The 22,108-nt window shown below is 48.1% G+C and overlaps 2 protein-coding genes and 1 long non-coding RNA gene across 7 annotated transcripts in view; 2 read left to right on the forward strand and 1 right to left on the reverse strand.

Annotated features, from left to right (window-relative positions):
* The window catches only part of DMTF1 (cyclin D binding myb like transcription factor 1), a 30,815-nt gene extending 29,402 nt beyond the window's left edge, over positions 1 to 1,413 (forward strand). For all 3 annotated transcript variants that reach the window (XM_083464166.1, XM_083464167.1, XM_083464168.1), the window contains one exon: positions 229 to 1,413. In XM_083464166.1, coding sequence (XP_083320292.1) covers positions 229 to 338 — 110 coding nt within the window. In that variant the 3' untranslated portion in view covers positions 339 to 1,413. The remainder of the gene's footprint in view (positions 1 to 228) is intronic.
* Positions 1,136 to 19,883, reverse strand: TMEM243 (transmembrane protein 243). 3 transcript variants are annotated; one of them, XM_083464226.1, is made up of 4 exons: positions 19,750 to 19,883; positions 4,802 to 4,852; positions 2,733 to 2,780; positions 1,136 to 1,768 (listed from the first exon to the last, which is right to left on the reverse strand). In XM_083464226.1, the coding sequence occupies exons 1-4, from the start codon at positions 19,825 to 19,827 to the stop codon at positions 1,646 to 1,648; spliced, it is 300 nt and encodes a 99-aa protein (XP_083320352.1). In that variant the 5' UTR covers positions 19,828 to 19,883; the 3' UTR covers positions 1,136 to 1,645. The 3 variants fall into 3 exon arrangements, with proteins under 3 accessions (XP_083320352.1, XP_083320350.1, XP_083320351.1); XM_083464224.1 differs by having other exon boundaries at positions 2,676 to 2,780; positions 19,750 to 19,832; XM_083464225.1 differs by lacking the exon at positions 1,136 to 1,768 and having other exon boundaries at positions 2,098 to 2,780.
* Positions 4,859 to 22,108, forward strand: part of LOC310688099 — a 29,638-nt gene continuing 12,388 nt past the window's right edge. Inside the window, exons 1-2 of the long non-coding RNA XR_014516771.1 lie at positions 4,859 to 10,549; positions 13,588 to 20,388. This is a non-coding gene — a long non-coding RNA (uncharacterized lncRNA). The remainder of the gene's footprint in view (positions 10,550 to 13,587; positions 20,389 to 22,108) is intronic.

Raw genomic sequence — 22,108 nt, forward strand, 5'->3', positions numbered from 1 at the left:
CGTTCTTAAACCAAGGCGTGCTTTCCCATAGCAGCGGGGGACTCAATTTACAAATGGAACACACTCAACAGGAAGCGGAACATGTTGTTTTTCCAGGGCAAAGTTCACAAACCAAAACACCTACTGCTGGGTTTTCAGCATTCTTCATAAACTAAGCTGTTCTTAAACCAAGGTACCACTGTATCTCTTTTAGAATGTTTGTTTTTCACAACCATTTTTTCATTACAGATCCTATATTGCAACACCATGGAGAGAACTCCCATATCATTGGCTCCTCTTTGGATAGCCCTGGTTCTGAAGACTCCAAGGATGTTGAAGATTTAGTGAGCTGCCACTGAGCACATCCCACAGTGCTGCAAAAAATAAAAAGAACTGAGTGCTGAGCCACCTTTTCCAAAGAAAGAAAAGCATTTGCTGAAACAGCTTCAGCCCACCTTTCTGGGCAAAGAAGAGGTTTAAAGAAGTTGTGGCCGCAGCTGATCAAAGGTTTTTTGCTTCGTAGGTTGTTCCTCTTGAGACTGGAACCAGATTCTGATAAGAAGAGAGTTGGATGCTCTATGTTAATAGTGCAGTAACAAGCAAGTCTTGCAAGCAAAGATAGCAGCTCTTGAGCATCAACAGGACAAAATATAGCCTCAGTGCAGGAACTACAGGAAACAAGGAGTGGCAGGAGAGTTCTATTTTTCCAGTCCTTTACTGTTACTTCTAGTGCATTTCATATGGAAACACTACTAGTCTGAGAATACTAGACTTTAGGAGGTTACAAAAGAATTATCTGTTGCTGGCGATGGATGAAGTAGCCCCAGAATGATCAAATGCACCGAATCCGTTCCCCACAAGTATATAGGAGAAAAGGACGCCTGAGACTGTTTACTCCCACCCTGACCCCTGCAATAAACTTAAAGCCCTTTCAGTGCTTATTCTGAACTCTGCTATAGAAGCCAAAACCACCTTCACAATTGAATTCATCACCGCAAGTGTGGGAGGTCAGTGCTGTCTGGACTATCCTGTCACACAAGTTCAGTGATGGCTGCTGGGTTTTTATTCCTGCCCCCATGCGAGGGCTGTAAAAGGAGACACTAAGTGGAGCTTAGAGTCCAACCTGAGTAGGAAACATGACTCAACACTACAAAGATATGTAGAAAAACAATATTTATTGCTGTAATTAGCTTCCTCAGAAGTCGGTTTGTCTGTAGTCTGTGACTTTCTCTGTTCATGTGAAAAATGACAGTAGTTTACAAAACAGTTGGTTGCTTAGGGAGCAATAACTGTTCAATTTAATACAAACAATAACCTATTTGTCTTCTGTAACAGTAGGATGCCTTTTTATTTATACTGTAGTACAGACATTTGCAGTGCTGCAGTTTTTGTACAGTGTAATAAAAAAATGCATTTTTCCCTGCAAGGAAAAAATTTTGTGCCATTCTGAAAAATGTGTAGAGTTGGAATGTTCATTAAGTGCACTGGTAGCAGTTTATCCCTTCCCCAAAAAACAAAGCTGTCATGGCAGATGGCAAACGCAAGTCCCCATTTGATGCTTGCTCAGATGAAGCCTTCGCCTGGGGTAGTAATCCATTCCGAAAGCATTTCCTACAGTGTTGCCCAGAACCCACTTGATGCATCCTTAGGATATGCCCTCAAAGAGTCATTTCCCCACTTCATGGAAGTAGAGATTGGCACATATACACAACATAATAATCGAAAACAAGATATAGTAAATTAGATTCCTAAATTTGGGCTCGAGGTCTCCTTGTCGATACCAGTAGATCTGAGGAGAGGAAAAAAACTAGTTAGATGAGTATTTCAAGCAGGAACCACTCAAGGTTAAGACACTCCTTCACCTACGAATTCTATGGCAAAACAAGTACAGTGGTGCCTCGCAAGACGAAATTAATCCGTTCCGCGAGTCTCTTTGTCTTGCGGTTTTTTCGTCTTGCGATGCACGGCTATTAGCAGCTTAGCGGCTATTAACGGCTTAGCGGCTTTAAGAAAAAGGAAACAAGCTCACAAGAACTCGCAAGACGCAAGCCCATAGGGAAATTTGTCTTGCGGAACGACTCAAAAAACGGAAAACTCTTTCGTCTAGCGAGGCATTCGTCTTGCGAGGTACCACTGTACCATGTTGTACTAGGCTCATTTTAGTAAAAACAGGCAGTCATTTTTATTTTTCCAAAAGACGCTGCTCCTTCCACGTAAATTAAAACATCAAGTATGGGAACAGATACCGGCAGATGCTAATTTGCTTCTCCAATGGGATTTAGATCATGATATTCAACACACAAATTAGGTCACTCCCCCCCCCCCCCCGGTGTTATCCATCACTGTACAATTTATGCATCAATCCAGGGCAGCTCTTCTCATTTCCATGGGAGTTTGTAGACAACTTTCTAATGAATTAGGCCCTTAAAAGAACCCCTCCCCATTCCAAACACCCACCCCATAGACCTGTTCAACATTTCCTAAAACAACTGCTTTTTCTCCCTACGAAAGAAGTAAACTTCCATTGTGGCTCAGATGCCACGTTGCTTAGCCACGCATAGACCAAAGAGGAATCCACAAACTACTGCGCATCTCCCTTGTGTGCCGCCTTCTGGGGCTTTGGGGTGCTGCTCTCCCCTCCCCCCAGTCTGAGCAGGTCCATTTAGTCTTAGCATAGCAAGTGTCACAATACTTACAAGAATGCCAGCCGAAACACTACACAAGGAGATGCAGAAAGCAAAAAATATATTCACCGGTTTTGGAGGTAGTTGAGGAAAGACAAAAGCACTGATTAGAGTGACCTAGAGGGAAGAATGGGAGGGCACAGCTATTACTTCTCACACCGAATATGAAACACAGTTCTGATGCATTGCCTAGCGAGGAATTCCTATTACATTTCCATGCAATGCAGCCCAACCCATCTCACGCCACTGTTTAAACAGCATCACACCAGTTATAGTCAGGAACTGCCCCTGCTCCTTTGAAGAGGACCGTGGTGGTGCTCCATTTATTTCCATGTAAATTTGCATGCCATCCTTCTCCGCAAAGGCTTACAAGCGGATGACAAAAAAACTTAGTGCTGCTTTCCAATGTCTACACAAACGACTGGTCAAGGCTTAATTATGTTGGTCATTTGGTTAAAATGGGAGGGGGTGGGGGGAAAGATCCAGCCTCTGCCCCCGTTCCTTCATAGGGCAATTCTTACTCCAAGTAGGCAACAACATGAGTGCTGGTTTACAAGCCAGGCAAATGCTGACTTGGTTCAGCAGCTTGCAGAGTTTTTGAGCAAGGCTTCTACAACAGGGAGCTCCTTTCTGTTCATTCCTCAACGGGGGGCAGGAGATTTTAGGGCAAATTTTAGCTGGTGTTGCCAGACCACACACATAACAGGATTTCTCCACTTCAGACCGCCAAGCCCCAGCTGCACGCTGGATTCCTTGGAAATTCAGGGTGTCTGTGCTGCAGTTAGCACACTGCCTTTGCCTGACCATCTGGCTCACTTAAGGAATGCAGAAATTGGAAGCCCACCAAGGGTTGTGGCTGCAGTGCATTTGTGCCACACCAAATAACATTTTCATGCTTTGACTATTTTTAAGGGCACATACTTGAAGCAAGTAATTCCACTGGCTCAGGAAGGGAACCCTCATTTGGACAGTTCATAGGTTTTGGTTGTAAAAGACTAACATTTATGTGGACATCTCTTTTGCACCAATGCTAAAACATCTTTTTACATGGGTCTTAGCAAATACTGAAAGGGTGTTACAGTGATGCTTAAGTTACGAGGAGCTTTGAAATATATAACTAAAATGAGCAAGGGGTGGGAAAATCTTCTCTTGAGGCAAAGCCCAGGCATATGGGGTTGTTTATATTATGGAGTTGAGATGAGAGCTGACAAAGTTTTATGACAGGTCATGATGCAAAGAGAAATTTCCCTCTCGAGATCTTGGTTGAGAAGCCATAGAGCGCATGCTTCCCATCAGCATGTCAAGTTAAAAGGCTCCGAAGCAGCAAGGCTGGGGGAAAGCTGGCTAGGAGCTTCTGAAAGCCAGGAGGCAAAGACCCCTTCTTCCAGCTGGGAAATCTGCTTGGGACTAAAATGTCTTTCAACTGTTTCCAGAAAGTGCAGTAAGTGGGCACTTGTTCTATCTCAACAGGTATGATTATTCCACAGAACAGGGGCAGCTATGCTGAAAGCTCTGCCCTGGGATAGTGCAAAATGGGCTGCTGAGACCTTTGGGACTTGTAGGAGAAACATTCCTGTAGAAGGCAGCCTCTCAAGTCACTTGGTTCTGAGCTGTATGGGGCTTCCTATGTTGGCACCAACACCTTGAATGGGACCCAGTAGCAGATTGGCAGCTAGCGCTAATCCTGCAAGCGAGGCGTCCTGTGCTGGCGTAGTTTGCCCCCACAAGCAAGTTAGCCGCTGCCTTTTGCACCACCTGCAGCCTTCGACCCAGCCCCAAGGGAAGCCCCACAGGCAGTGCACTGCAGTAGCACAACTGTGAGGTTATCCATGCATGGACAACTGTGATCGAAATGTCCTTATCCAGGAACAGCCACCACCGTCTTAGCAACCAAAGCTGGCGAAAGACACTCCCAGCCCCTGAGGACACCGGCATCTCTAATGGCAGAGGGATCCAGGCGGATGAGTTCATTTAGAAATAAAACCCAATGAGGACCATTCAGCAAGAAACCTCTAAGCCAGGGATGTCATGACTTGGTTTCATGGCTTGGACCTGCTCCCGTCTATCATCAAACTGAACAGGACTTACTTCTGCATAGGATTGTGCTGTAAGTTTGCCATACTGATTTGAATACTTACTATGAGCAGCAATGATGTGACGCTGCCAACAGCTAAATTGATTATTCTATCCTGGAAAAAGGAAGAACACAGTGTTAGCCATAGCATTCTGACATTTCTATTAAAGCCTTATTCTAAACAGCTGGCATCTGGTGCTAATTGTGCTAGATTTGCATTCAATGCCCAGGTTTTGATCTTAAGAATTTTAAGGCATCCCAGAGGTAGATGCAATAAAGATTTAAAAATAGAGTGGAAAGACTATAGTCTTCAAAAGTGAATTCTCCCTTTAGTAAAGGCAGCTCACACCTTCAGGTGCCAACCATCCATGTTTACACCTGTGTAAAGCAGCCATTTGTTAACCGCCTGGGCAAATCCCCACGCCAAATATGTTTAGCATTGAAAACTGGCTACCTTTTTGGTTTGCTTAATTCCAGAAAAACAGGCACCATATAAATAAACTTTGAGAGCTTATTTTGCACGTCCAACTGGTTGGCAGTTGAATCTACATATTATTATATCATTATAATTATTAAGCATTACCTGACATTTTCAGAAGGTAAAATTAAAATTATTTGATTTCCCAAAAGCAGTTTATGTGCTTCTTCATCAAAATGTAGATTTACCAAGCTAAATGCTGTCCGATCACAAAAGTAATAGCAGCCTTGAATGGCACAAACCCAAAAACATTTTTATGACCCCTCGCTGAAGCAATCTGCAAAAGTTAAGCTTTACCTCCTAAAATGATACACACGCCTGACTGCCTGAGCTCACAACTCCACAACTAGTACAAACAGCAGATGGAAACCTTTTGCCCAGCCCCAGCTTGCCCTGGCCAAAGGGACCTTCTGTGTGGCTGGAGACTTGGGGAAGAGAAAAGCAACCATCCTGGGTTATGAACAGTTCAAGAAGGAACCATCTCACCTGTCAGCGACATTGGAAATGGCCTGGTGCCTTCAGCGTTCACACAGATACTTGTAAAATGGGTGTAGACGGGAGGCCAGGATTTCTTTATTCACACATATGATTTAACTTTTTTAAAATCTGGGGGGAAGAGACTGACACTTGAAGAAGGGCAACCCAAGTAACCAACTGTGGCATTTTAAAAACAGTTTGCACCAAAGGCAGGGAAGACGAAGTAATTCACCCCAAGATAAGAGACCACGGACAACCTTGTAAAATAGGGAAAACTGTAATGTTTGCTGTTTGCATATTTGTTCTTGAGGCAAAATATCACCAAGACCATTTTGGGGTTGGGGGGGCATTGCATCCCCAAACTGCTCTTCCAATTCCTGCCCTCCTCCCTAGTCGGTGACAGACCCTGAAACCAAAGTATTTTTATGGGGGGTGGGGTAGGCAGGGTGACAAATACAAAAAGCAAGCAAGCAAAGGTGAGGCAGAGGGGGCAGAATGAGGAATACCTCGCTTTGAGGAAAATAAGTCAAGTAATGCAAACAGAAGCAAGCTGGCCTGCCCAGCTGTAATCAGGGCCCAGAACAGGATTAGGATCAGTTGTTGTCATAGCATTAAATGGGATCTGGCAGCCTCTGCAGGGAATTAGCAGTTAACACTCGCTGCCTGTCCAAAACTACTCCATGCAGCGTCCCAAAGAAAGTGGGATTGTTCCTTAGCATTTTTTGCCGCAATGGGGACCACCAAAGGAATGGGAGGGGGGAGGGAACTCACATTGGGGAGAAGCATAGCCCCAGATATCTCAAAGGTATTGTGTGCCACACAGAGAGAGAATGAATATGCACACATTAGCTTACAAAAGTGAACTAGACGGATATCTGCCAGCTTAGAACCATAGAACTGTAGAGCTGGAAGGGATCCCAAGATCTGCCATGCAGCTTAAAATGTTTCACTGAGGGACAGGCAATGCTGGTATCATAAGGCATGGTGACATCCATCCATCCTTTTAAACAATGGTGTCCGCATTGTGTGGGGCTGTGCCACAAGGAAAACTGCTTCCACGCACTACTTTGAAGATGTTCCAGGTTATGCTTGCAATTGTTCTCTGGGAGTTCGCAGCAGAGCAGCTGATAAACATGAGAAGAGATTGGCTGGATGTGACCAAAGGCTCATCTACCCCAGTGCCTAATTCTCAAGAGTGGCCCACAAGATGCGCATAGGAAGCCCAGAACAGGACAGGCGCCACAACTGCCTCCCACACTCATCCTCTATCAATCTGTCCCAACTCCTCTTAAAGTCAGAGGTTTTCCCCTCCTCTCTCCAAACGTGATTGGCAAAACTTGCTGCCCACCACCCATCCGCAGCATGACTGGAGAAAGGCAAGTCCCCACTGGCACCAGTATAAGGAAACTGGGCTGCCATTAGCTTGGTGGCTTAAGAGGGATGCCACAACAAATCCCATCTGGAAAGGGAGGAGGGGACAACAGACGTCTGTCAGGCGCACACAAAGGATGCAGAGTAACCAATTAAGAACACTTAACCCCCAGAGGTTTGTTTATGGATTTGCATGTTCCAGAAAACCAAACAGTAGATCCCTCTTAAGACTGCACCTCTTCAGTGTGCAGGTGGGAGAACCACACATGTGGCCATTTCCTTCCAATATCTCCAAAGAAACTATCCTCTGTGTTCTGTGCACCCTCAGTCTCTTGCATGTAGCCAATTCAGCAACTCCGATATAAAACGGGAACTACTGTATTTTTCGCTCCATAAGACACACTTTTTCCCTCCTAAAAAGTAAGGGGAGATGTGTGTGCGTCTTATGGAGCGAATGCAGGTGGGAGGCTCTGCTCAGCGCTCCCTTTCACGAGCCGCGCGGAGCGTGTGTGCAGCTCTTGGGGGCTTTTCTACAAGGAGGGAGAAGGGCAGCCAGTCGGTGACAGCCCCCAACACAAGTTTTCCAATATGGCCATTTTGAAAAATGGAGGTCAAGGTGACCCCCAGGGTGGAACTGGCAAGCCGAGAGGGAAGCACCTTCCCATGGACTCCGAGCCCCTCAAGGCACACACAGTCCCAGGAACCCAAAGTTAGAAGCCATGGATCCAGGAGTCGCAAGGCTGATCTCAGGAGGTCTTTCTGCAGCGCTTTGAAACACCATGGTTTGCTGGCAAGCTTAGCCCAGGGAAAGGTTAAAAATACTCCAGCAAGAGAAGGCAGCTTAGCAGATCAGAAGCAGAGACTCAGGCTGGATTGCTCACTAGGCGACACACAAACCTCAGGAACAGGGGAAGTTCTCAAGGAGGAAGACTCTGTGGCTGCCCAAAAAGGCACTGGGGGGTGGGAAGCCATGAGGGTTTAAAGTGGCATGGGACTGCTTTAAATGCATAGTACAGATGAGGCCTAAATCACCCACCCACCCCATTTGCTTTGCCTGAGACCACTACCCACCAAATGGAAGTTGGTCAGTCCCAGACCTTTGCAACATGGTGAATGAGTGGGAGGCAGCTAAGCATCCTAAATGTAAAGTAAAAAAGCTAATTGGTCACCAGGAGCTAATTTGATGAGGTGCCCCACTGTAATAATAATTTAAAAAAACACCTGCAAATATGCATCTAATTATACAAAATTCAACATTGCTGTTTCGTTAAGGAGAAAAAATGCCCTGGAGACCCTGAGCCAGGGAGACCAATATTTTGACTCTGTATAAAAGCAGCTTTGTATGTTCTATTAAGTCCCCTCAGATTCAATGGAAAAGATTACCACAGGTGCTTAACTCTCACACTGAATTTCAACAGGGTTTTAAATGTGCTAAACCTTTCTACAAACCATTATTACCTTATTTTTCCATGTAGAAGACAATGTTTTTTACTTCAAAAAATTAGTCAAAAATTGGGGGTCATCTCATACAGGGATGTTGAATGCACAGGGGTTTAGGTTCGATGTCTGGCGTGGGCAGCTCAGGTTTGGGCTCTGGCCTGATTTCTTAATTTTGGGTTCAAAAAACAGGGGTTGTCTTATACATGGAAAAATATGGTATGGTTTGGATTTTCTTGGTAAGTTTCCTTGGGAGCCAAGCTATGGGATGGTTGGGCAAAAATATATTTAACAAGCAAGCAGGGCTGTATGGTTCCTCTTGCTATATCCAGGGGGGGCTATTGGGTTGTCTTTATTTTTATTATGTATTTTGTAGTTTTATATCTTGATTTTGTTCTGTGAACCATCCTGAGACCCTGGGTATAGGGCTGTATAGAAATTCAATCAATAATACTGTACTCAGCAGGTGCAGTGCTGCAGCAGAAAACTGCAGTGGAAGGTTGTAGGGAAGAGCTTAAAAGTCCGGAGGCCAAGTGGCCTGTCGCTGCCCTCCTTGCTTAGCAGAGGCCGTTGCTCAGGGATGAGTCACTCTGGCCTGGCCATTGCTTGGTCCCTGAAAGTTGTTCAGTTGTCAATGCATCACTGCACAGCCATACAAAGAGAGAGAGAAAGTGGAGTTTTCATGGCTGCAGCGCTCGCTCCCTGACAACTACCTTGCTCTCCCCAGATTCTTGCCAGCTGCCAAACCAGTTCAGATGTGAGGAAGGCAGGAGCGCTCCAAGGCTGGCCCTGCGTTTTGCACAGCAGCTCAATCTCAGATTTATGGCACAAGATGGAAGGAAGGGGCCAACTCTTGAACCAAAGACGATAAAGCAAAGTACGTGGGCAAGTCCACACCCTTCACTAAGGGCATGAAGGGACAGAGAGGAACCCAAGGAGAAATAAAAAGAAAAGTTCACGGAAGCCACACTGCAAGGCCTCTGCGAATTCCAAGGGTTTTGATTTTAAGCAGAGGATGGAGGGTGTAGCTGAGATTCTTACACTGCAGGCCGTTCGACTGCAAGACCCTCGGGGTCCCTTCCAACTCTACAATGCAATGCAAACCTATTCCAGGACTGAGTTATGAAACAAGGACAGCTCTGCAAGTTTGAGCAGAGGCCAGAATGCAAGTCTCCTTGTAAGACAAAATGCAACAATCAAACAAGGAACAGTTTGTGCAGCACATTTTAAAAACACCAGCCAGAAGCATGGAAGGAAAGGCAAGACTGACGTCTGAACAAGTTTTCTGTTCACTGGTACAAAAGTCTGCCATCTTAGTATCCAAGCTGAGCTCACTCTGGAGCTGGGGGGGGGGGAAGGGGGCTCCTGTTTTATACAAAGTCTGTATTCTCAAGGTTAACAGAATCGTTTTCATAGTAGTGCACTCTAACACACCCACATTTGTGTGGGACATCAGTTTTCCAAATCTGCCATAATCTGGGTTTTTTTCATGAGGGAGGCCGGACGGACATCATCCACCTACCAACATCTCTTTTCGCACTGCGAACAAACTTCACACACGGAAACCGAGGGAGTGGAAGAGCTGTCAAGGAGCTGCCCGCGTCTCTTGGTTTGAAAAGGCTATTCAGCCTTTCTTAAGGCTGCGTGTCACAGAGCCGCATCTCCCTCCCCACCAGCCCCACAAAGCCTGGCCACCGGAGGAACTGCACTTCCCCAAGGGGGCCCAACCTGTAGCCTTCGTGATGCAGCTGGACCCCAGAGTCCTCCATCTCTCCGCTAGTACGGCCAGGAATCGGGGGAAATGGGAGCTCAAGGTTAGGCACCACCAAGGTTTAAGACCACCAGCCTGAAAGAGGTCTTTGCATCTGCCGGGTGAAGAAATTCTGCAGCACTAGGCTAGGCATCTCTCAGTATGACAGGAGGTACTCTCCTCAGCTGCAAGGAGAACTAGAATAGTCCAGACGCCCCTTTCCACACATCCACCCATGGGAAGCAGCAAGACAGAGGTGCAAATGCCACAAGGCCCACGTAAACAAACCAGTTACAGTGGTGCCCCGCAAGACGAATGCCTCGCAAGACGGAAAACTCGCTAGACAAAAGGGTTTTGCGGTTTTTGAGCTGCTTCGCAAGACGAATTTCCCTATGGGCTTGCTTCGCAAGACGAAAAACGAAAACGTCTTGCAAGTTTGTTTCCTTTTCCGTAAAACCGTTAATACCCAGGGTGCATTGCTTGAAGAGGTGCAGTTGCGACTTGACTTCGAGGAGCAACACATTGCACGTGGTGTGGTAGCCTTTTTTGAGGTTTTTGAGGACTTTGCTGATTTTTGAAGCTTTTCCAAAACTTCTTTTGCAGCCGTTTGGTAAGTTAAACTTTTAAAACTTTTTTGGGGGGGGTTTGGATTTTGGGTTGGGGTGTTTGGAATTCAAGGACTTGGTGTTGGGGAGAGGTTTGCAAGAATCTGGGAGCTTGTGTGGGTTTTTCCTGCATTTTTATGATTTTCTGTGACCATTGGGCCACTCTGCTGTTTTGTTTTTTTAAAAAAATCTGGGTTTGAATTTCTGTGTGGTGGGTGGCTGGGGGAACAGTTGAGGAGGGGTTTGCAAGAATCTGGGAGCTTGTGTGGTTTTTTTTCTGCATTTTTATGATTTTCTGTGACCATTGGGCCATGTTTTTTTTCAAAAAAAAATTCTGAGTTTGAATTTCTGTGTGGTGGGTGGCTGGGGGAACAGTTGGGGAGGGGTTTGCAACAGTTGGGGAGGGGTTTGCAATTTCTGTGTGGTGGGTGGGTGGCTGGGGGAACAGTTGAGGTTTTTGAAGACTTTGGTGATTTTTAAAACTTTTCCAAAACTTCTTTTGCAGCCATTTGAGGATTTTGAAGACTTTGGTGATTTGCAGCCATTTCATAAGTTAAACTTTTAAAACTTTTTGGGGGGTTTTTGGATTTTGGGTTGGGTGCTTGGAATTCAAGGACTTGGTTCTGGGTTTGAATTCCTGTGTGGTGGGTGGCTGGGTGCTTTTGAATTTTTTGGGTGTGAAGCACTGATTTTTTTTTCTTTTCTGAGTTTACGAAGCTAGGAGCTGTGCTGCCATGGGACCCAAGAAGACTGCTGCTGCAGAGGCCGGCGAGAGGAAGAAGGAGAAGGTGACGCTGGAAATGAAGAAGGAGATCATCCGGAAGCACGACGGTGGAATGCGTGTGACAGACCTTGCCAGGGAGCACGGGAGGAATCCATCGACCATCGGCACCATCCTGAAGATGAGGGAGAAGATCCTTGCGACTGATGCAGCCAAGGGAGTCACCAGGATCATGAAGAACCGCCCAGCTGTTCTGGAGGAGGTCGAGAAGTTGCTGCTCATCTGGTTAGAAGAGAAGCAGCGTGCAGGGGACACAGTGACTGAGGCCGTGATTTGTGAGAAGGCCAAGGCCTTGCACGCAGACCTCGTCCGGCAACAGCCAGGAACCTCAGTGAGCCAGAAGTCTTCAAGGCAAGCAGAGGCTGGTTTGACCGCTTCAAGACAAGATCTGGAATCCACAGCGTGGTCAGGCATGGAGAGGCTGCCAGTTCTGATGTTCCTGCGGCTGAAGACTTTGCATTGGAGTTCCTGGAGGCTGTGAAGACGGAGGACTACGTTCCACAGCAGGTCTTCAACTGCGACGAGACCGGGCTGTTTTGGAAGAGGATGCCCAAAAGGACTTTCATCACTCAGGAGGAGGCCAAGTTGCCTGGCGACAAACCCATGAAGGACCATCTGACCCTGCTCTTCTGTGCCAATGCAAGCGGCGACCTGAAGATCAAGCCCCTGCTGGTGTACCACTCAGAGAACCCACGGGCCGTCAAGAAACACAAGGTCAACAAGAAGCATCTGAGTGTCATGTGGCGATCCAACAGTAAGGCTTGGGTCACACGTGTGCTGTTTGTGGACTGGGTCAATCTTGCTTTTGGCCCTGCTGTCAAACAGTGCCTGCTGGACAACGACCTGCCGCTGAAGGCTTTGCTTCTGATGGACAATGCTCCTGCTCATCCTAAAGGCCTTGAGGAGGACTTGTTGGAGTTCAGCTTCATCAACATCATGTTCCTGCCACCTAACACCACGCCACTGCTCCAGCCGATGGATCAGCAGGTCATCACCAATTTCAAAAAACTCTACACCAAGGAGCTTTTCAGGCGATGCTTCGAGGTGACTGATTGCACCACCATCACCTTGCGGGAATTCTGGAAGGACCACTTCGACATCGTCACCTGCTTGAAGATGATCACCACGGCCTGGAAAGGGATCAGCCAGAGAAATTTGAATTGCGCTTGGAACAGCCTGTGGCAGGGCTGTGTGGCACCAAGTGACTCTGATGCACCAGAGTCAACAGTGGTGCAGGACATTGTTGCCTTGGGGAGGACCATGGGCCTGGAGGTCAGAGAAGAGGACATCAGCGAGCTGGTGGAGGAGCACGACCACGAGCTGACCACCCAGGAGCTGGTCGAACTGCAGGCAGAGGCTGCGCAGGAGCAGGCCTCGCTGGAAGAGGAGGAAGCAACTGAGGAACGGCTGTCCTCCAAACAACTGAGGGACATTTGCATGAAGTGGAAGGATGTGCAGGCTTTTGCAGAGCGGAACCACCCTAACAAGCACGTGGCACATGACCTTGCGAACACTTTTGATACGACGGTCATGTCGCCTTTCAGGGAGGTGCTGAAAAGGCGGATGAAGCAGCAGACCATGGACAGGTTCTTCAGCAAGAAGCAAAGAGTGGAAGAGGAGCCTTCTTCGAGTGGTCCCCCAGAGTCTTAGAAAATGTAATGTACACTTTGTTGATTTTTAAATGTTTTTCCTGTCATGTTTAGAAACTTAATTTATTGTTCCTTCAATTTTTGAAATGCTCTTTACAGTATGTGTGACTTTAAAGAGCACTTAATAAAGTCTTGTTGTACCAAATTTGGCTTTGTTTGGACTTTTTTTGACCATAGGAACGCATTAATTGGATTTCAATGCATTCCTATGGGATTTCGTGCTTCGCAAGACGAAAAATTCGCTAGACGAAAAAAACCGCGGAACGAATTAATTTCATCTTGCGAGGCACCACTGTATTTAGAGAGCTTGGAGGGGGCACTGCCCGTGTATCCGGCTTGCACATGGGCACACTTGCATAATCGCCACACCCCTCTGCAGCTCCAGAGCTGGAAAGTGGATCGCTCACAGCGTTCACCCAAAAGCAGCTCCACACCCACCATAGTCGCAACATGGAGACCAGGGACCCCGTACAGCCGCTGGCACTTTAAGGGGCAAAATTCCACACAGAGCATCAGGCACATCCACACAGCCTGGGAGGACAGGGGAAAGCCAACAAACTTCACCCCTCCGGACCCATCTGCTCAACTGGTCGGACAAATGCCTCAACACAGGCCCACAGGTCACTTGCTCCCCTCAGATCCATCCACTCCCCCCCCCCCCGCAGCTTCTTTGTCTTCTTGAACAAGACCCAGCAAGTACCAACCTGGCGGCAGGATTCAACTAAGCTGACGCATGTGTGGCACAAGAATAAGGTTGACCAGCTCTCCAGTGTTTCTGCACAAGGCTGGGTCTGTGCCCCAAGTCCAATGAGCAGGGGCAGCAAGACCCCTTTGGCCACTCAGGGTGAAACAGCAACTGCTGTGCCCACTGCCAGAAAATGGCACCGGCACCTCACCAAAATCTCGCAGGATCTCACAAGATTTCAGCAAGATCTTGCCGGAAATTGGCACCAGGGGAGGTGACAGTGCAGGGTGTCCATGGGGGGACGGACGGACGGACTTGGGGGCATCCACCAGCCGAGGTGGCTGCTTAACCTGGGCTGACCCCGGGAACAAGACACATCCAGAAAAGGGACAGGAACCTTGGACGGTGTGTTGTTCTCCAGAGCTTCTGTGCCAGAAGTGATTGAAAGATCAAAAGGCTTCCAATACAGTAGAGAGGCAGCCAGGAGGAGGCAGCAAATCGGAGGGACCCCCCAACCTCTGTAGGTGGGCCCTTTGTCCTCGGTTCATTTCTCAGAGAGCCCTTGTGCACCGAGCACCATGGAGGAAGGATCAGAGCAGGATGAAAGAGGTGAACTGCGACTCAAAGCTGCCTTGTGTTTATCAGCTTGACTAGTCACCCCAGGCGACCAGGAATCCCAGGCAGGCAAATGAGCAGAAGAGCAGATCCACCAGCTTCTCGCTCACCAAAGAGGAAAGGAAGGATCTTCCCAGCCATCACAGAAACAATAGCAGGATGAGGGTGGCGGAAGCAGAAAGCAACAAAAGATCATTCCGCTTGGTAGAATACTTTTTAAAAACCAGCCTGCTAAGAGCCCAGAAAACTGTTCTTCTTGGTACATAAATACTGCAAGCAGTGTTAGAAACTCAGCTAAATAAGCTAATCACCAAATGATTTCAGTCACCACAACAGAATGTCTAGGCGCCTTTTTTCGCAATGCGATTTTTTACTAGAATTACTTTTCATTTCATTTCTATACCACTTTATATTTTAAAGAAAAAAACCTCTAAAGTGGTTTACAACACATTAAAACCTCAAATAAAATAATCCAGAATAAAACAAATTCAAGTCTCAAGGAAAATATTTCAGCTCCTTCTCTAAGTGGCATTTTGCTTTCCCCATATTTATTTACCTACTTAATTTATCTCATAGCAGAAGTACCTAGGAAGCCAGTGGGGTGTAGTGGTTAGTGTGTCAGATTGGGGTTCAAATCCCCTCAGTCATGAAGTTCACTGGGTGACCTTGGAGCCAGGCACAGCCTCTTCACCTCCCTCACAGAGTCAATGCAGGGATTAACTGAGGAGTGACATGAACCAGGCACTCCTTGCAGAAAAAGGTGGGAGACAAAGGCAGTGAGGAAGCTCTTTGCTTGCCTGCTTAAAACTGGAGATGTCAGCTGCCAACCTGGCACTCAGAGATCACCACATGGTTGCAACTGGACCTGCGCCAGTTGTTTAATTCCTAACACTGACTCTTATTTACTTAATAACAGATGAATAAACAAAAGGCTGATTGGCTGGCACTTCCCCTCCTTCCTGGCCAGCATCAAGTCTCAGGCTAATCACAAAAAACTTGAGGACTAGTAACTTTTCTAGGCTTATTTGCAAGGCTGGCTGGAAGTGTTATTAAAGGAAGAAGGCAGAATCACTTTTCACATGATGAGCTGGCAAGTCACAAGGAAGGAAGGAAGGAAGGAAGGAAGGAAGGAAGGAAGGAAGGAAGGAAGGAAGGAAGGAAGGAATGTTCTTGTAAATCAGGAATGCAGGAGGGGAATGCCTGCCATGAGGTCAGCAAGTCGAGGCCGACATTGCAAGATCAGCTGAGCTGCATTTTCCCAACCTACTTATGCATATTTATCATTTCCATGCTCAGACCAAGGAATGGTAGCTACTAATGCAATTCTCTCCAGAAGAGAAAGGCTTGTATAGTAAAGACCACATTGCAGACAAACAATCAGCCAACAGGGAAGAATCCTCTCCCCTTGGACAGCACCCCCCCCCCAAATACAGCAGCATTTACTCCCAAGTAAACATGTGCAGGCCCCTACCGCTAGCTCCGGGAGGATCTGCTGATGGCCGACTTTATCCTGCAAAGTTAGGCTGCAATCCCAAACATGCCTACTTGGGAGTAGGCATCCATGAAAAACCATGGGCTAGCTCCCAGAGACAAGTCTAAGATTGCATCCGCAGTCTCACACTCACAAATTAATACTAAGCAATTCAAGCAAGCTCCTTGCTCTGGGCTGGCTCTTCCTTTATCCTAGGAGTCCGTCCACTGGGCTGCCAAAGCTTAGTTGTGTCTCCTCCGACTGGCAGTGGCCCTCCAGGGTCCTGGGCAGGGGACACCACTAGTCCCAACAGGAGATGCTGGGCACTTCTGCAAGCACAGCAGCCATCGTCCCCCATGCAGCTATCAATCCTGAAGCAAGGCAGGGCTCAAAGTTTTCAGAAACACAGTCAGGAGTTCTGAAGAGGCTCACAAAAATATTACTGACGGCTGCCTACAAGCAAAGTCAACTGGAAGTAGCAGTTATTCAGCAGTCAGCACAGAAGCCAAAGGATAAAATGGCATCCCCCCCCCCTGCTTCAGCTACTACCTCACCAGAGGTCTTTTGCATGGCTTCAGACAGAGCCAGTCTGACCAGAAGGAATGTCTGCGGGAAGCAGCACTTGCATCTCTCTCTACTGCAAAACTCCCCAAATGTGCAGCATTTCAAACCAACTTTTTTAAATACAGTGGTACCTTGGTTCCCAAACTTAATCAGTTCCAGAAGTCTCTTCCAAAACCAAAGCATTCTAAAACCAAGGCGTGCTTTCCCATAGAAAGTAATGCAAAATAGATTAATCCATTCCAGACTTTGAAAAACCCCTAAAACAGCAATTTAACTGAATTTTACTATCTAAGGAGACCATTGATCCATAAAATGAAAGCAATAATACTGTACTATAAAATAAATAAGACAATATTGTAGAGGATAAAAATTTATTTTAAAAAATTCTTACGTGCACTGATGATAATCATTGTTTGGATGGGGGGCTTTTATCCATTTCTGCAGTCACACAATCAATCAATCAGCAGCTGAACTGGGTTCCACACCGTCACAAACGAAGTCACAAGCCACAGTCACAAGTCAGTCCCACAAAACAAAGAACAAGTCAGTCAAAACAAGCCACACAAACAAAAACGCAAAAAATGGCAAAAACAAAAGCTTCAAATATCACATCTACACTCAACAGGAAGCGAAACATGTTCAGCTTCCAAGGCAAAGTTCACAAACCGGAACACCTACTTTCGGGTTTGCAGCGTTCTATTTCCAAGTTGTTCATAAACTAAGCTGTTCTTAAACCAAGGTACCACTGTAGAGGAACATTGTTTGGTTAACAAAATCAACATTTCTCAAGGAGCAACCATTGCTCTCTTCCTTTCTCCTATGAATTACTTAGCTTTCCTTTCTTTTCCTTTTGTACTTGTGCTTGACTGCTCTTCAGCGATTTTTAAAATTATGTTGTCATTACTATCTGAAATCCTATTGCTTTGTGATATTATAAATGACATTTATAAACACGTTAAAAAAGTAGTGCCCAATTTTTAGTGAACACAATTTTAAACCATTTTTAGTGAACACAATAAAGGGGCAGAGACCTCATCTTCACGCTGCCAGCCAAGGCCAAGTGTGGGAGGGGGAGAGAAGGCAAGGAGCAAAGCTCACCATCGCGTTTCACGGCCAGAAAGAAATGAAGCACAAAAGCAGCATGGTCTCAGAGGTTTCCTAGAAAGCATCTCTAACCACAGCCAAAAAAGGAGGGAGGGGGTGTCCAGGCCCCAAGTGGCAGGTTTGCTGAGAAGCATTACACAGCATGCTTTGCAGAGCTGCAATGCATGCTGGGGACACAATTCTGGCTTCATGTGACATCAGCCAAGATGTGCCTCTGAAATCACGCACTGCAGAGCCTCCTGGGGCTTATGGGGTGTTAGGGGACAGGACGTGGTACCTCTGGTGGGACACATGTTGGGCTCCTTCTGGGTCCCGACCCTGCACTCAGCTCTCACCTGTGGCTCCTAGAAGGTGAGAGTGGTTGATGGGTCTCAAACCCCCGGGGTGTTAAGGGCTTCCCCTGCATACAAAGACAGGCTCTGGCGGATGGAGCAGACGAGACCAAGAGTGGGTCCAACAGTCAAGGAGTTGGTTTCTGCATGTGCTGTAGAGGGAAGCGAGGGGCAGGTGGGAAGGCAGCCCATCTAGGAATAGGAAAACTTCTGATACTAACCCTCTGCTACCTTGCGAGATATCTTTGGGAGACGAAAAGACCCTACACAAATCCAGAGCAGAGTCCCCACGATGGTGCCTTGTATGCCTCCTTCTGGCAGCCAAGCTGGTCCCACTGTCATGCTCGGCTTTCCTTTCGACCCCATCAGTGAGGCCGAGAGGGGAGTCTTGTCATCTGGGCAGCCCAGGACCTCCAGACACACGCTTGCACTTTGGTACTGCCAACCCAGCGTTTGACTTCACCCCAGACAAATGCCAACAATAAATGTCTCCTGCAACATCACCAAGGATGATAGGAACACCTCAAAATTGCTAACACTGACAATATACCCAGCACAGACACTATTTCCCATAAGCCACCTTGGGTTAAAGTGTTAAAGGCAGTGTGGCAATTTTGTGAAATGTATGCGCACACTGTTGGAAGAGTGCCACGTAAACCAGCGCCATCGGCGGTTACTGAGAGCAGTGCACATCAGGGTCTACATGCAGCATACTAAGCTTACATTTTTTGTGGGCTGCAGAACGTGCAAGAGGTGCAGAGCCATGCCAAGTCTGCTGCGACCCTCCTGCTTCCGCACCCCCAGAGACCACTCAGGCCAAGGAACCAAATAAGAGCCTAGAAAATGATCCAACAGCCCCAACAGATGCCCGCCACTGGTCTATGCAGCTGAACTCTTACAAAAGAATAAAAGAGGTCTTGATGGGAAGAGCGAGTTAAGAAGCACTGTGCAATCAATGATACAGCATTCCATAAACAATTTCAAAAATAAGAATTCTTGCATGGTATGGTCAATATAAGACGAGCACAGGCATTCATATGGAAGCACTGCATTGACTAATGCAAGTCAGAGGGCAACGTTACAAGGTTCAATTTGCTACAGGAGAAAAGGCCTTGAAATAATCTAACCCAAGACAAGAGAATTCCAAGGTAGGTTTGTCATAGGAAACACTTTTGCGCTGCAGCCGTTTGACTGTGTGCTCAGTATCAGAAAAGCCCATGAGGAAGCAAGGTTGTTCCATACTGCATGATATGGGCATGTGATGGTGCAAGGCTTGTACACATTGCACAACCATAATGTGTCCATGACACAACACCCCACCAAGGATCTGAGTTGCCAGCCACAAGGGGTGGGGGTGGGGAGAGAGAGAGCAACGAATGCCCGCCATCACCCATACTTCCAATGAAACTCCCCAACACTTACACAGCTGCTCAGGCAGTCCTCTGTTCAGAGGTGCCAACGAACCAGCAGAGATACATCCCAGGATCTTTTTCAAAGCGGCAACCAGCTGAAGCTTTTGGGCTTGCGCACAGCCAGGCTTGAGCCCAGCTGCAGCCAGCATCGCTTGCAACACTGCGCTGGAGCTCAGGGAGCACCAGCGCAGCCCTCTAGCAGCCCCCCACTGCCCTGGGCCAGCCCCGCAAACAAGCCCCCTTCCTGGAGGAGAGAAGGGACACGAAGGATTTCGTTTTACCCTTGGCGAAGTCTCTCCAAAGAGAGGTCTGTTGTCCAGCCCTCTGGTCCCATATGTCCGGGTGGTAAAGTCCTCCATTGTTCCCCCAACTCTTCTCAAGCTTGGCTGTGATCGCTCACTCCCACATCGGCAGATCCTCTTAGAACAGACCCACTCCTTGTCTCAGAGGCCTGGAGCCCGCGGCAAAAAGCAGCCGCAGCATCAGGCGGAGGGAAGAGTTTATTTATGGAAAACGCATTTCTCTTGTTGCTCCGCAGGCTGCGTACAACTTGGGCGTTCAAAGCCAGGGAACCCAGCCTCCTCTCCTCCAAACCACGACTCCCTTCCTCATGATCAAGAGCTGGGAAGAAGAAGAAGAGAAAGAAGACTCAGTAGGAACATGGCATACACGACCCACCCAACAACACGACCCACGGTTCCAAAGTTTTGGTTCTGCTCCTGGTCAGAACTAGCAAGGGGCTGCTCCATTTCAGGATTATATTGCACAGGTGACTCTTCTCATTCTCGGCCCCCCCTTCAAGCCCCCTCTTTGGCCTGTTTTATGCACACAGAAGAGGTGCAGGGAGGATGCAACTCAGAGGCACAGCAGCTGCTGCTCTGCATCCCAAAGGTTCCGGGTTCAATCTCTAACATCTCCAGGTAGGACTGGGAGAGACTGGAACCCTGGCCAAGGGGCTGCCAGCCAGAGTAGACAATACTGAGCGTGACCAATGGCCTAACTCAGAGGCAGTAGAATGGGCTGTTGTTACCACTTCAGGCTGCAGAAAGAGAGGGGGGTTACGGCTCCGAATGCTGCCTTGTGTCGAACTCTCCCTGCAAACAGAAAACCAGAGCATCCCATGCAGAAGGCAAGGCTGCAGAACCTTCCTTCCGGCTGGGAGCATTTGCCTTTCATTCCCACATGCAGCAGCAACCTCCCTCAAGTCCATCCTACTGTCTCAGCATCCTGTCACCTCATCGCACTGCAAGCGCAGCAGATACAAATTCTTCTTTGCCAGGTGTCACAGGCAAGAGCCACCTTTCCAGGTGAAGCGCCTCTGCCTACGGAATGGGAAAGGGAGCCCTCAGACCCCAGGCAAGAGAGCGCTGCTGCAGTCCGCAAACAGACACGCTCCTGCTTCCCGCCCCTGGCAGGCTTCCTTGGAGGCAAGCCCAGGAGTTGTGCAGGGGCTGTGGCCAGAACTGGGAGGGAGGCCTAGCACCTGTCCTGGGGGGGGGCAGATTGACTCCAGCTGCAGAAGCAGAGACTGCTGAGCAGACTCTTCCACTGGGGGGTTGTTTAGAAGGTTTTGTTGGTTGGTGGAGGCCGTTGCTGTTTAAATATTTTGAATATTTATTTTAGACCCTGCAATTTATACAGCTCAGTTTGGTTGTGTATTTTTTTAGCATTTAATTTATTTATGGCTGCTTTAGTTACGTTGCAATTATACATTTTTGGGGGTGCCATAAGCCACCTGGAGCACGGTTTGAACTGTGAAAAGATGGCATGCAAATAATTTTACATATACATATTTGAGGAAATATGCACAATGACAGGAGAGCTGTAGGGGCAGTTTAACCTCGTGAACAGAAACCCCGGGACTGAGAACAAAAAACTGCACCTGGTTCGACCGAAGAACCCAGCCAGAGGGATCCACTGGCGATGAGATGCGGGAGCCACCACGCCAACCGACCAAGAGGCGACCGGCTGCTCCTACACATCCTGCCTTACGTCTCCTCCCCTGTTTTAAACCAGGTTTTCTCACAGCCGGATTCCGGCGGCGGCGGCCCAGATTCTCAAAGGACCTGTTCCATTTTAAACCAAAGCGCCACAAACTTTCGCTGTCCCTCGAGCACTTTCGATCCACTAGGAAGGCGAAGGTCCCTCTGCCCTCCCCCGGGAAAGCAGCCGCCGCCGCCGCCAGACCAGGACTGGACAGCCCTTCTCTGCCCGGGGATCTGCGGCAGCGGCGGCCTGAGTTGCAGCCGGCACTCGGCAACCCTCCGCCCCCCGCGCCGGCCAGGACTCTTCGGGGGAAGGAAGAGCGCCTTGCAGCGCTTGGGAGAGCCCAGCGAAGAAGACATTTGCAGCTCCCTCTCGGCTTCCCAGGGGGGAGAACCACGTGCGACACCCCCCCCCCCGCCCAGCAAACGGCAACACAACGTTCCGCAAAGGAACGCCGCCTCCCCGGCCGCCCCTACCTGGCGCGAGGCTCCCGGGAGAAGAAGCCCCTTGGGGGAAAGAGCGGCGGCGGCGGCGGCCAGTTCCCGCTCCCCCCTCGGCCGGATAATCCTCCTCTCGCCGAGTGTCGCAAACCAGCAGCAGCGGCAGGAGCAGCAGCAGCCGCCCTGCATGCGAGCCCGGCCTTCCTCTGTGAGC

The sequence above is a fragment of the Podarcis liolepis genome (assembly GCF_965112155.1).
Source record: "Podarcis liolepis genome assembly, chromosome: 10".
Lineage (NCBI taxonomy): Eukaryota > Metazoa > Chordata > Lepidosauria > Squamata > Lacertidae > Podarcis > Podarcis liolepis.

What these genes read in the sequence shown, in the direction of transcription:
- TMEM243 (XM_083464225.1), bottom strand. Translation starts at nt 19,827, where the DNA reads ATGGAGGACTTTACCACCCGGACATATGGGACCAGAGGGCTGGACAAC. An exon ending in TTGGAGAGACTTCGCCAAGG is followed by an intron (nt 4,853 to 19,749) that starts GTAAAACGAAAT and finishes TCCTTTTTCCAG; the next exon opens with GATAGAATAATCAATTTAGC. An exon ending in TCACATCATTGCTGCTCATA is followed by an intron (nt 2,781 to 4,801) that starts GTAAGTATTCAA and finishes TCTTCCCTCTAG; the next exon opens with GTCACTCTAATCAGTGCTTT.